The sequence below is a fragment of the Grampus griseus genome (genome assembly GCF_964374135.1).
Source record: "Grampus griseus genome assembly, chromosome: 19".
Classification (NCBI taxonomy): Eukaryota; Metazoa; Chordata; class Mammalia; order Artiodactyla; family Delphinidae; genus Grampus; species Grampus griseus.
Genome location: NC_139013.1, coordinates 22,486,723 through 22,500,869, shown reverse-complemented (window position 1 = coordinate 22,500,869; position 14,147 = coordinate 22,486,723). Strand labels below are relative to the sequence as shown.

At 36.8% G+C, this 14,147-nt stretch overlaps 1 protein-coding gene across 2 annotated transcripts in view; it reads left to right on the top strand.

Annotated features, from left to right (window-relative positions):
• Positions 1 to 14,147, top strand: part of NETO2 (neuropilin and tolloid like 2) — a gene marked incomplete at both ends in the record, with an annotated part of 66,372 nt that overhangs the window by 39,378 nt on the left and 12,847 nt on the right. For both annotated transcript variants that reach the window (XM_082676362.1, XM_082676361.1), the window contains one exon: positions 3,956 to 4,184. In XM_082676362.1, the coding sequence (XP_082532488.1) occupies positions 3,956 to 4,184 (229 nt within the window). The remainder of the gene's footprint in view (positions 1 to 3,955; positions 4,185 to 14,147) is intronic.

Sequence of the window (14,147 nt, the reverse complement as noted above, 5' to 3'; positions counted from 1 at the left end):
CATAGAAGGCTTTGGCTGTACAGTTGACACTTGAACAACACAGGGGATAGGGCTACCAACCTGCTTGCAGTTGAAATTCTGAGTATAACTTTATAGTCAGCCCTCTGTATCTGAGGTTCCGCATCCTCAGATTCAACCAACTACAGACTGTGTAGTACTGTAGTATATATTTATTGAATAAAATCCATATAAGTGGACCTGCACAGTTCAAACCCACGTTGTTCAAGGGTCAGTTGTACACAGAATTGAACTGCACGGGTTCACTTATATACTGATTTTTTTCAATAAATATTATAGTACTACACAATCTGCAGTTGGTTGGATCTATAGATGCAGAAGCACAAATACAGAGGGCTGACTATGGGACTTGAGCATCTGCAGATTTTGGTATCCAGATCAGGTCCTTTCTAGGACCAGTTCCCCATGGATACTGAGGGATGAATGTACAGAGGTGGGGGGTTTTGACCATATTTAATAGTTAAGTATTTAAATGCTTAAGTGAAGTTAATACTTTAGATCTTGCTCTTTCTTGAAATACTTAATGAAGAAATGATTCTATATTCGTAAATTTTTTAGGAATGTGACCTAGAATGTTGAATAGTGGAGAATGTTACTCTTTATTAATAAAAGTAAGTCGATTTTTTAAAGTTAACATAAAAAGTACTGTTCACAGTTGACATGGAAAGTGGATCAAGGGACTTCCCTGGTGGCGCAGTGGTTAAGAATCTGCCTGCCAGTGCAGGGGACATGGGTCGAGCCCTGGTCTGGGAAGATCCCACGTGCCACAGAGCAACTAAGCCCGTGTGCCACGACTACTGAGCCTGCGCTCTAGAGCCCACAAGCCACAATTACTGAGCCCGCATGCTCTAGGGCCCGTGAGCCACAACTGCTGAGCCTGTGTGCCACAACTACTGAAGCCCACACACCTAGAGCCTGTGCTCTGCAACAAGAGAAGCCACTGCAGTGAGAAGCCCTCGCACCGCAACGAAGAGTAGCCCCCTCTCACTGCAACTAGAGGATGCCCACGTGCCACAACGAAGACCCAGTGCAGCCAAAAATAAATAAATTTATTTTGTAAAAAGTGGGTCAAATTTTTAAAATTGTGTTAAATAAGAAAGTAAGCAGATGATTTTATTTGAGTACTTTAAAAGAAAAAATATGAAAGACCACCATAACCCTTGAGTACTCAAAATGGGGTAAAGTACTTCATGGGTGATGTTGAAGAAATATTCACTTATATATACAAAAGAAGTCATTGGTGTTGAGTATGTAAGTAGTGTTTTAGTCTATTTTTATCAGTGGCCTTTCCATAAAAATAACAGCTTTCTGAGGATTTCATTGCATTTCTTTTGGGGCCTTTGGGGGCCCAAAAAGCGTTTTTTTCCCCACTAGAGTTACGAACCAATTGAGAACATGGAGATTCAGACTAGCCCCTTTATTACACTAAAGGCTAGGGGAAGCAACTTAGTGAGAGAATCAAACTAGACTTGCTTATTCCCTACCCACTAGATCCACCTCCTACCTCAGTCAAGACTGAACCGTCCCATCCAGGGAAAGTGCATCTGCAGAAGAGACCCACTTACCCAGGTCACTGTTTCTCGTACTCGCTCGTCCAGGGAAAGAGGGAAGGAAAAAGGGACCAAATTCCCCCCCATCCAAGTGACTCTCTCCACTTCCCTGGGGAGGGTATAGGAGTGGGTAAGAGGCCAAGAGTGCTTATGTTTACTAAAAGATCTCGTCTCCTGTAATTTAGGTGAGAGTAGAGTAGTTTGTGTCCCCCTCCACCCATTGCAATTTGTCAGCCTCATATTGTTAGAAATATTTTCTGAAGATCAGTTGAATTAAACTATTAACCAGTATTTAACTGTATTCACAATAGAAAAGAATGTCATTCTTGTCATATGACTTGCCTTAAAACCTTGACTTTTAAAAGTTATATATTTAAAGAGCATTTACTATGGCCTTATACAAGTACCATGTTTCTTCAGTTAAAAAAAAAAAAAAGTAAATACTTCAGACTTCCTGATTATTTTCTTGGTATTTAGCTCTACCAAACTAGGTTTTATAAACCTAGTCACTTTTTCATGAATTGCTGTCAGCAAGAATTGTACTGGATAGAATTAGCATGTGATACACTCATTAGAAGACCGTACAATCTAATGGAGAAGACAAATAATTACAGTAGTAGTGATACTGCCAGAGAACCATGGGCAGTATGTTTTGGTTATATGAATGAAGAAGAAAGTAATGAAAACAAATGATATATTTTAAGCAAACACATTGCTTCTGTGTTAAAATATATTTTTGGAGGTTTTATGAAATTTTGAAATGGAAATCCATTACTGGTGATTTTCCACCAGTCTCTTGAAAGTGGCTAATTGGTCATTTCAAATAAGCCAAAGTTACTAGTCAAAATTTAACTCTGAGCTGTATTTTTGAGTTTTTGTTCTTAGTTTTATGTCCTCAAGGTATTTTAAGGGGAAAAATATCTGACATTTTTGTTTTATGAAGCCCTTTAAAATAAAGAATGGGTGTGGCATCATACTACTACCTCCAGGATAGCAACCAGCAGGTGAATACCCACTAGATGTCTCCAAAGGCAATCAAAGAAGTCTTCATTCTTCATTCACTAAAATATTATTGTATTTAATTGTAGAGTTACCTATGAACAAGTAGAGCCAAAAGGTGAACTGTGTATGAGAGAGTATGTGTGTGTGTGTGCCTGCACACATAGAAGGCATCCCAGGGAATGGGAAGAACGTACAGTTTAAGAGTCAGAGCAACCTAGGTTCAAATCCTCGCCCTAAGTAATCTTGGGCAAGTTCCTTAATCCCTGTGAGCCTTAATTTCCTTCCAGCCCATAAAGAATAATACCTATTTCATTCTGTTCTTTTGGAGATTATGCTGAAGGTCTTTCTAAGCCTACAATCCAATGGAACTCTTCAAATAAGAATGGGTCAGGCACATTTTAAGAGTAACTTAGTGCCAGGTAGCAAGCTGCCTATAAAATTTGAGGAAGGGGGATACTAAGCAAAATAGAAAACTATAATAGTGCGTATTTTGAAACTCCAGTTTAAATCTCTCTGACTGAAAGTGTAGAAATTGTTAATTTATGGAGTAAAATCTTAAAACCACTTAAATGTGCAACAGTGAGATAGTGGGTAAATAAATGACAAGACATGGGAACGATTACAGTTATGAAGAGTATAGGTAAGTTTTGATGTGTTGCAGCAAAAGCAGGATGTGTGTATCTTACAATTAAACTTAGGTTTTGAAAATGTGAAGAGCAACTTCCCTGGTGGTGCAGTGGTTAAGAATCCACCTGCCAATGCAGGGGACATGGGTTCGATCCCTGGTGCGGGAAGATCCCACATGCCGCGGAGCAACTAAGCCCGTGCACCACAACTGCTGAAGCCCGCACATCTAGAGCCCATGCTCCACGGCAAGAGAAGCCACCACAATGAGAAGCACGGGCCCTGCAACGAGAGTAGCCCCTGCTCGCCGCAACTAGAGAAAGCGCGCGCAGCAACGAAGACCCAACACAGCCAAAAATAAATAAAATAAATTTTTATTAGATGTGAAGAAAAAAAAGTTTATCACAATAATTGTTAGAGTAATAGAATTATGTTTCTTTTATTTTCCCAGTTTCTCAGTACCACGAGTTTGCTTTTATAACAAGGAAAACATGTAAGATAGTCATGGAGCAAAAAATTTCTCTTTACAGACACAACACAAACTAGGTTCCTTAATGCTTGGTTTCATTATTAAGACAACCAAAGAAACAGACCATTAGTCTTAGTTCTTTTACCTACTTAGGCATCATCCTTTTAGCTGTTGTTTTTCTGTCAGATGTTATAACTCAATGCAGTTTTAACTTACATATTGATTGGATAATAGAACTAGAAAATTTAATGTATCTTTTTAAAAGCACTTTTTCTTTGTTTTCATGTTACAGATTTATTTGAGGTTCCTAGATTATCAGATGGAGCACTCAAATGAATGCAAGAGAAATTTCGTTGCAGTCTACGATGGGAGCAGTTCTATTGAAAATCTGAAGGCCAAGTTTTGCAGCACTGTGGCCAACGATGTAATGCTTAAAACAGGAGTTGGGGTGATACGGATGTGGGCTGATGAAGGTAGTCGGCTTAGCAGGTTCAGAATGCTCTTTACTTCCTTTGTGGAGCGTAAGTAAATAATTCCTATAGCATTGAGATCTTTTACTTAATCATTTATTCAGAATACAGTTACAGAGCATTTCCTTTAGACAAAGACTGCTAGTCACAGAATGTAGAAGTAACTAGGTCTTAGTATGTATTCTTAAGGAACTGACTGTCAGGCGTGAAAAAAGACATGGTAATGCATAAGTTGAAACACTACCTATTATAAAGATATAAACATATGATAGTGCAAAAAGTAGAGACCTCTCAAGATTTTCAAAATTAAAAATAATTATCAGTAGTATGAATTCAGCTTGGTGAATAATGTGAATCCACCAAACCATGTTCCCCAGAGATTTAGATTGACTGGTTTTTTTTTTAAACTTTTAAAGTAATTTTAAGCTTATAGAAAGTTGTAAAAATAGTAGAGTTCTCCTGTGCCCTTCACTCAGATTCCCTTAATGTTAACATCTTACAAAACCGTTGGAAAACTGAATATTAACACTGATGGAATATTATTAACCAATATAGAGATCTTACTGAGAAATCAGTAGTTTTCCCATTAATGTCCTTTTCTGATCCAAGATCCCACATTGCCTTTAATTGTCATGTCTCCTTTAGTCTCTTCCATTTGTGACACTTCGTCAGTCTTTAATGACCTGGATGCATTTGAAGAGCACTGACCAGCTACTTAGAATGCCTATTGATTTAGGTTTGTCCGATGTTCTCTCATGGATTCAATTGAGGTTATGCATTTCTGTCAAGAATACCATAGAAATCACATTCCACCTTTCTCAGTACATCATACCAGTGAGGTAGGGTACGTAATGTGGTTTGCCTTACACTAACTTGGATCACTTCCTTAAGGTACTGTCTGCCACATTTCTCCGCTATAAACAATAATTTTTCCTTTCTAATTAATAAGTTTCTTTGAGAGTATGCAAATATCCTTTTGCTCACTAATTTTAGCATCTGTTAATGATTTCTGCCTGTAATAGTTATTGCTGCAGTATTTACCTAATGGTGGTTTTCTGTTTCCATCATTCCTTCTACACTTAATTATAATTCTGTGAAGAAGAGCTGTTCTTTTTCCTTCATTGATTTATTCAGTTATTTGTGTCAGTATGAGCTCATTTTACTCTATTATTTTATATATAATATATATATGTTACTCTATAATAAAAGTTACTTTATTGCTCAGAGTCCCGGCTTTGGCCATTGGGAGCTCCTTCAGGTTGCCTCCTGTACGCTTTGGATAATAAGCCCATTATTTTTTTTAATCACTTCCTTACTTTCTGTTCCGCAGGCTGAACCAGGCTCAACTTGTGTTTTCCTTGCCCAAGCCTTAGAACCAACCATGTTTCCAAAAAGCCCTTTCCTTCTCTTCTAGTGAGAAATCTGGCTCTAATTATCCATGGTATATTTATTTGTTCAATCCTAGGATACACATAAAGTAATTTTAGGATTGCTAACCCATATCCCTGTTAGAAATTTCCTAACAGAGTACACTATTTGTGTGCAGTTCTTTTTATCTTGAGCCATGCTGTCAAAATATGGTGTTCCATTTACTTAGGTTAGTTGTCTTCCTCTCTCCTTTGCGTGTGGTTCATCTGTAGTACACTTAGGTTCATTTGTGACTGTTGTGACTGTTTATATTTTGTTTTGTGTCCCCCCCACCCTCATCATGGTTACTTTAAATTGTTTTTATTTTCAGAGTACCTGGAATATTGCCATTATTCAAAGAGAGCTCTACAAAAAGATACACTCAAATATTGTACCTTTCTCACCTCTCCTGTGCCAGTCCCACCCCCAATTCTTTGCACTCCATTCCTACCAACTCTCTGCTGGTAACTAATCACATTAGTCCCTGGTGTATCCATCATGCATTTCTTTTTACACAAAAGAGCTGATACATGTGTATTTTCTCATAGCTTCTTTTTTCTTACATAACAAGCATATTATACTCTTTGCACTTTGCTTCTTTCACTTAACAGTATATCCTGGAAATCACTCCATATCAGTTCATAGAGATCATCTTTATTATTTACAACTCCATAGTTATTGGGTTGGCCAAAAAGTGCCTTTGGTTTTTAAGTAAAAATAAAAGACATATTTTTCATTTTCACCAAGAACTTTATTGAACAACATATTCATCCTTTTGTTCCACTACCTTCTGCCATTTTTCAGGCAACTTCATAATTCTATCTTCCCAAAATTTTTATCTTTTTGAGCAAAGAACTGTACCTGCTGCCTTTTACAGTCTTCCAGGGAATTGAAAGTTTTTCTATTAAGAGAATTTTGTAAAGACCTAAATAAATGGAAATCCGAAGGTGCAATGTCTGATGAATGCGGTGGATGAATCAGAACTTCCTAGCTAGGCTGTAACAGTTTTTGCCTGGTCATCAAAGAAACACGCGGCCTTGCATTATCATGATGGAAGATTATGCATTTTCTGTTGACTAATTCTGGATGCTTTTTCGTCGAGTGCTGCTTTCATTTGCTCTAATTGGGAGCAGTACTTGTTGGAATTAATCGTTTGGTTTTCTGGAAGAAGTTCATAATAGAGGACTCCCTTCCAATCCTACCATATACTCAACATCACCCTCTTTGGATGAAGACCAGCCTTTGCTGTGGTTGGTAGTGGTTCATTTCTCTTGCCCCACGATCTCTTCTGTTCCACATTATTGTACAGTATCCACTTTTCATCACCCATCACAATTCGTTTTAAAAACGGAACGTTTTCATTACATTCAAGTACAGAATCACATGTGGAAATACAGTCAAGAAGGGTTTTTTCGCTTAGCTTATGTAGAACCCAAATGTCAGAGAAATTAATATAACCAGGCTGGTGCAAATGATTTTCAGTGCTTGATTTAGGTATTTTGAATATGTTGGCTATCTCCCACGTTGTATAACATTGATTGTTCTCAATTAATCTCTCAATTTGATCACTACAACTGGTCTACCGACTGTGGAGCATCGTCCAGTGAGAAATCTCCAGCACAAAACTTCACAAACCGCTTTTGACATGTTTGATCAGTCACAGCACCTTCTCCATACACTGGCACAAATCTTTTTTTGCGTTTCAGTTGCGTTTTTACATTTCTTGAGATAATAAAGCATAATATGCCAAAAATGTTGCTTTTTTTCTTTCATCTTCAATATTAAAATGGCTACACAAAAATTCACCAATTTTGTTAAGTCTTTTTTTAAATGCACACTGATATGACAGCTGTCACAATCTAACAAAATTGTTTCAAATGAAGTTAAAGACAACTAAGTGCTACTAGAGCCATCTTACAGAAAAAAATGAACCTTTTGGCCAACCCTGTAGTACATTGTATGTACATACTTTATTCAGTCTTTCAGTTTATGGGCATATGGGTTATTTACAGTATTTTGCAATTACAAGCATACTGTTACAATGAATAATGTTATGCATATGTATTTTCATATTCTTGGAGGTATATCCTCTGGATAGATTCCTAGAAGTGGGATTACTGATGTAAAAGGATGTAAATCTTTCATAGTTTGCCAAATACCCTTCCAGAATGGTTGTATATTTTTTAAAATTATGATAAAATGCACTCTCAGCCATTTTTAAGTGTACAATTCAGTGGCACTAAGTACATTCACAACATCATACAACCATCACTACTATCCATCTCTGGAACTTATGTAACATCCCAAATTGAAATTCCATACCCATTAAATAATAATTCCCATGCCCCTATTCCCCCACCCCCAGGTAACCTCTAGTCTGCTTTCTATCTCCATGAATTTCCCTATTCTGGGTACCTCATATAAATGGAATATTTGTCCTTTTGTATCTGACTTATTTTACTTAGCATAACGTTTCTAATAATTTCAGTCCTTTTCAAGGCTGAATAATATTCCATATGCATATAATACCACATTTTTGTTTATCCTTTCATCTGTTGATGAACAATTGAGTTGTTTCTACTTTTAGGCTATTATGAATAAAGCTGCTATGAACATTAGTATACAGTTATCTCTTTGAGTCTCTGCTTTCGGTTCTTTGCTGTATATACTATGCCTAGAAGTAGAATTGCTAGATCATATGGATATTCTATATTTAAATTTTTAAGGATCACCAACCGTTTTCACAGCTGTGCCATTTTACATTCCCTCCAGCAATGCAGCAGGGTTGGTCCCCATCCTCACCAAAACTTTATTTTTTGTTTTTTTGATAATAACCATCCTAATGGCTATAAAGTGTGATTTTTTTTTCATTGTGATTCCAATTTGTATTTCCCTAATGATGAGTGATGTTGGGCATCTTTTCACGCTTCTTGGCCACTTGTATACCTTCTTTGGTGAAATGTCTACAGGCATACATCATTTTATTGCACTTTATTGCACTTCACAGATACTACAGTTTCTACACGTTGAAGGTCTGTGGGTACCCTGCGTTGAGCAAGTCTATCAACGCCATTTTTTCAACAGCATTTTCTCACTTCGTGTTTCTGTGTTACATTTTAGTAATTCTCATAACATTACAAACTTTTTCATTATGTTTATTATGGTGATCTGTGATCAGTGATCTTTGATGTTACTGTTGCAAAAAGATTATGACTTGCTAAAGGATCAGATTAGCATTTTTTAGCAATAAAATATTTCTAATTTATGTACATTGTTTTCTTAGACATAATGCTATTACATAGTATAATACAGCATAGTGTAAAAGTAACTTTTATATGCAGTGGGAAACCAAAAACTTAATATAACTCGCTTTATTGCAATATTTGCTTTATTGTGGTGGTCTGGAAGTGTGGTATGCCTGTATTTAGTCCTTTACTCAGTTTTTGACTTGGTAGTTGTTTTTTTGTTAAGTTGTAGAAGTTCTTTATGTATTCTGATTATTAATCTCTCATCAGATACATGATTAGCAAGTATTTTTTTCACATTCTGTGCATTATCTTTTCACTGTCTTGATTGTGTACTTTGAGATACAAAAGTTTGATGTAGTTTGTCTATTTTTTCTTTTTTTGTCTGTGCTTTGAGTGTCATAATCCAGAAATCATTGCCAAAGATAATCTATCTTCTATTCAGTAAGTTGTATTTTCATGTTGTTGATGGTTTTCTCTCCTGTACAAAAGCTTTTTAGTTTGATTTAGTCTCACTTTATATATATTTTTATATATATATATATATATATATTTTTTTTTTTAAGGTACGCGGGCCTCTCACTGCTGTGGCCTCTCCCGTCGCGGAGCACAGGCTCCAGACGCGCAGGCTCAGCAGCCATGGCTCACGGGCCCAGCTGCTCCGTGGCATGTGGGATCCTCCCTGACCGGGGCATGAACCCGTGTCCCCTGCATCGGTAGGCGGACTCTCAACCACTGCACCACCAGGGAAGCCCTCACTTTATATTTTTGCTTTTATTTCCCTTGCCTGAGGAGACATATCCAGAAAAATGTTGCTAAGACCAAGATGAAAGAGTGTACTGCTTATTTTCATCAAGGAGTTTTATGGTTTCAGGTCTTACATTCAAGTATTTAATCCATTTGGAGTTGATTTGTGTGTGTGGTGTGAGGTAGTGGTCTAGTTTCATTCTTTTGCATGTGGCCGTCCAGTTTTCCCAGTGCCATTTATTGAAGAGACTATTCTTTCTCCATTGTGTATTCTTTGCTTCTTTGTTGTAAATTACTTGTTCATATATGTGTGGGTTTATTTTTGGGCTCTCAGTTCTGTTCCATTAACCTCTGTGTCTGTTTTCTACAAATAACATGCTATTTTGAATACTACAGCTTTGTAATATAATTTGAAATCAGGGAGTGTGATACCTCCAGCTTTGTTCTTTTTTCTCAGCATAGCTTTGACTATTCAGGGTCTTCTGTGTTTCCATATAAATTTTAGAATTTTTTGTTCTGTTTCTGTGAAAATGTTCTTGGGGCATTTGATAGGGATTGCATTGAATCTGTAGCTTGCTTTATGTAATGTGGACATTTTAACAATATTAATTCTTCCAGTCCATGAGCACAGAATATATTTCCATTTATTTGTGTCTTCAGTTTCTTTCAACAGGTCTTATGGTTTTCACTGTAGAGGTCTTACACCTCCTTAGTTAAGTTTACACTTAAGTATTATATTCTTTTTGTTGTGATTGTAAATGGGATTCTTTTCTTAACTGCTCTGTTAGTTTGTTATTAGTGTATAGAAATGCACCAGATGGTTGAATATTAATTTTATACCCTGCAACTTCACTATATTCATTTATTATTTCCAAAAGTTTTTTGGTGAATTTTTAAAAATATATTTATTTTTTATTTGGTTGCACTGGGTCTTAGTTGTGGCTTGCCAGCTCCTTAGTTGCAGCATGCATGTGGGATCTAGTTCCCTGACCAGGAATCGACCCAGGCCCCATGCTTGGGAGCGTGGAGTCTTAACCCTTGTGCCACCAGGGAAGTCCCTGAATTTTATTTATTTATTTGTTTGGCTGCATTGGGTCTTCGTTGCTGTATGTGGGCTTTCTCTAGTTGCGGTGAGCAGGGACTACTCTTCGTTGAGGTGCATGGACTTATTGCCGTGGCTTCCCTTGTTGCGGAGCATGGACTCTAGGCACGCAGGCTTCAGTCGTTGCAGCATGAGGGCTCAGTAGTTGTGGCACATGGGCCCTAGAGCATATGGGCTCAGTAGTTGTGACTTATGGGCTCTAGAGTGCATGGGCCTCAGTAGTTGCAGTGCATGGGCTCTAGGGCATGCGGGTTTCAGTAGTTGTGGTGCGTGGGCTCAGTAGTTGTGGCTCGTGGGCTCTAGAGTGCAGGCTCAGTAGTTGTGGTGCACGGGCTTAGTTGCTCCACGGCATGTGGGATCTTCCCAAACCAGGGCTCGAACCCATGTCCCCTGCATTGGCAGGTGGATTCTTAACCACTGTGCCACCAGGGAAGTCCCTAGTGAATTTTTTGGAGTATTCTATATATAAAATCATGTCATCCACAAATAGTTACAGTTTTACCTCTTCTTTTCCAATATGGATACCTTTTATTTTTTTTTCTTGACTAATTGCTCTGGCTAGGACTTCCAATACTATGTTGAATAAGAGTAGCGAGATTGGGCATCCTTGCCTTGTTCCTGGCATTAGAGGAATAGCTTTAAGTTTTCATCATTGAGCATGATGTTAGATGTGCATTTGTCATATATGGCCTTTATTATGTTTTCAGTACATGCCTTCTATACCTATTTTATTGAGAGTTTTTTGTCATAAATGGGTATTAAATCTTGTCAGATGCTTCTTCATCTATTGAGATAATCATGGTTTTTATCCTTCATTTTGTTCATGAGGTGTATCACATTAATTTATGGATGCATCCCTAGGGTAAATCCCACTTGATCATGGTATATGATCCTTTTAATGTATGGTTTGCTAATATTTTATTGAGTATTTTTGCATCTGTGTTCATCAGAGATGAACCTATAATTTTTTTGTGGTGTCCTTGCCTGGTTTTGATATCAGGGTAATGCTGACCTAGTAGAATGAGTAGGAAGTATTCCCTCTTCTTTAATTTGTTAGAAGAGATTGAGAGATAGGTATTAAATCTTTGAATGATTGGTAGAATTCACATTGTAAAGCCGTCTCGTCCTGGACTTCTGTTTTGGGGGAGTTTTTGTTTACTGTTTCAATCACTTTACTGGAGATGAGTCTATTAAAATTTTCTATTTCTTTATGGTTCAGTCTTGGAAGGTTGGATATTCTAAGAATTTGTCCATTTCTTCTAGGTTGTCCAATTTGTTGTCATACAGCTATTCATAATATTCTCTTATAATCCTTTATATTTCTGTGGTATCCTTGTTATTTCTCCTTTTATCAGAGCCTTCTCTCTTTTTTTCATAGTCTAGCAAACAGTTTGTCAATTTTATCTTTTCAAAGGACAAGCTGTTAGTTTCATTGATCTTTTCTATTGTCTTTTTGGTCTCTGTTTCACTTATTTCTGCTTTGATCTTCATTAGTTCTTTCCTTCTACTGACTTTGGGCTTTGGTCATTCTTCTTTTTCTAGTTCCTTTAGATGTAAGTTTAGATTTATTTGAGAATTTTCATGTTTCTCAGGGCAGGCCTGTATCACTATAACCTTCCCTCTTAGTATTGCTTTTGCTGCATCCCTATAGATTTGGTATGTCGTATTTTCATTTTCATTTATTTTCAGGTATTTTTAAATTTTTCCTTTGATTTTTTTGCTGATCTAATTCTTGTTCAGTAGCATTTGTTCTTCACAAATTTATGATTTTTCCAGCTTTCTTCTTCTGGTTGATACCTAATTTCATAGTGTTGTGCTCAGAAAAGATACTTGATATGATTTCATTCTTAAATTTGCTGAGATTTGTTTGTGTCCCAACATATGGTCTATCCTTGAGAATATTTCATGTGCACTTGAGAAGAATGCATTTGGATAGAATGTTTTGTACAAATCTATCAAGTCCTTCTGGTCTAACTTTTCATTTAAGTGTACTTTTCCTTGTTGACTTTTTGTCTGGATGACCTATCCTTTGATGTATGTGGGGTGTTAAAATCCCCTATTATGGTGTTGCTGTCAATTTCTCCCTTTAGGTCTGTTAATTGCTTTATATAATTTGGTGCTCCTATGTTAGCATATATATGAATAACTTACATCTTCTTGATGAATTGTCCCCTTTATCATTATATAATGTCCATCTTTGTCTCTTGTTACCTTTTTTGGCTTGAAGTCTGTTTTATCTGATATGAGTATGGCTACACCTGATTTCCATGGCTGTCATTTGCTTGGAGTACCATCTTCTATCCCTTCACTTTGAGCCTATGTTTGTCTTTAAAGCTGAGTGAGTCTCCTGGAGGCAGCATATGGTTGGGTCTTGCTTTTTAATTCGTCCAGCCACTCTGCTTTTTGATTGGTGAATTCAGTCCATTTACATTTAGGGTGATTATTGATAAATCAGGACATAGTACTGCCATTTTATTTTTTGTTTTCTGGTTGGTCTGTATCTCCGTTGTGGTTTTTTTCCTTGTGTTTCTGTCTGCTATTTTAGTTTGGTCATTTTCTAGTATGTTTTCTCAGTTTCCTCTGTTTTTATGTTTTGTTGTTCCTATAAGGTTTGTATAAAAATATCACATAGTTAAAATACTCTTTTTTTCTGTTGATAACATCTTGTTTTCATTTGCCTATATGAGTCCTGACCTTTTCCTTCTCCCCTTTTGTGTTTTAGATGTCCCAATTATTTCTTTTTATGTTGTGAGTTTGTTACCAAATTGGAGTAGCTATAGTTATTTTTACAGTTTTTTTTCCTTTAAGCCTTATGTTATGATCAAGTATTTAACAACCTATTCTGATACAGAGTTGCAATTTTCTGATTCTGTCTATCACCTTACTCAAAGTTTTGTATACTTTTGCCTTTTCATTTCAGGTAGAAGAGTTCCTTTCAACATTTTTGTAAAGCATGTCTAGAGTTGATCAACTCCCTTAGGTTTTGTTTGTCTGGGGAAAAGCCTATATTTCTCCTTCATATCTGAATGATAATTTTGCTGGAAAGACTATTCTTGACTGACAGTTTTTGTCTTTCAATATTTTGAGTGGGTCATAACACCCTCCTGGCCTGTAGAGTTTCTACTGAGAAATCTGCTGATAGCTTGCTTAATGGGGGTTCCTTTGTAGGTTACCATCTTTTTTTCCCTTTGGCTGCCTTTAAAATTCTTTCTTTGTCATTGAGTTTCAACAGTTTTAATACAATGTGTCTTGGAGAAGATCTTTCTGTATTGAGGTAATTAGATGTTCTTTTAGCTTCATGGACTTGTATGTACAGTTCCTTCTCCAGGTTTGGAAAGTTCTCAGCTATTATTTAAATAAACTCTCTGACTCCTTCTCCTTCTGGGATACCCATTATCTTAACGTTGCCCTTCCTAATAGGGTTAGATAGTTCTCATAGAATTTCCTCATTTTTTGGTCTTAATTCTCTCCTTTTCTACCTGTTTCATTTCTAGATTTCTATCTTCGAGCTTC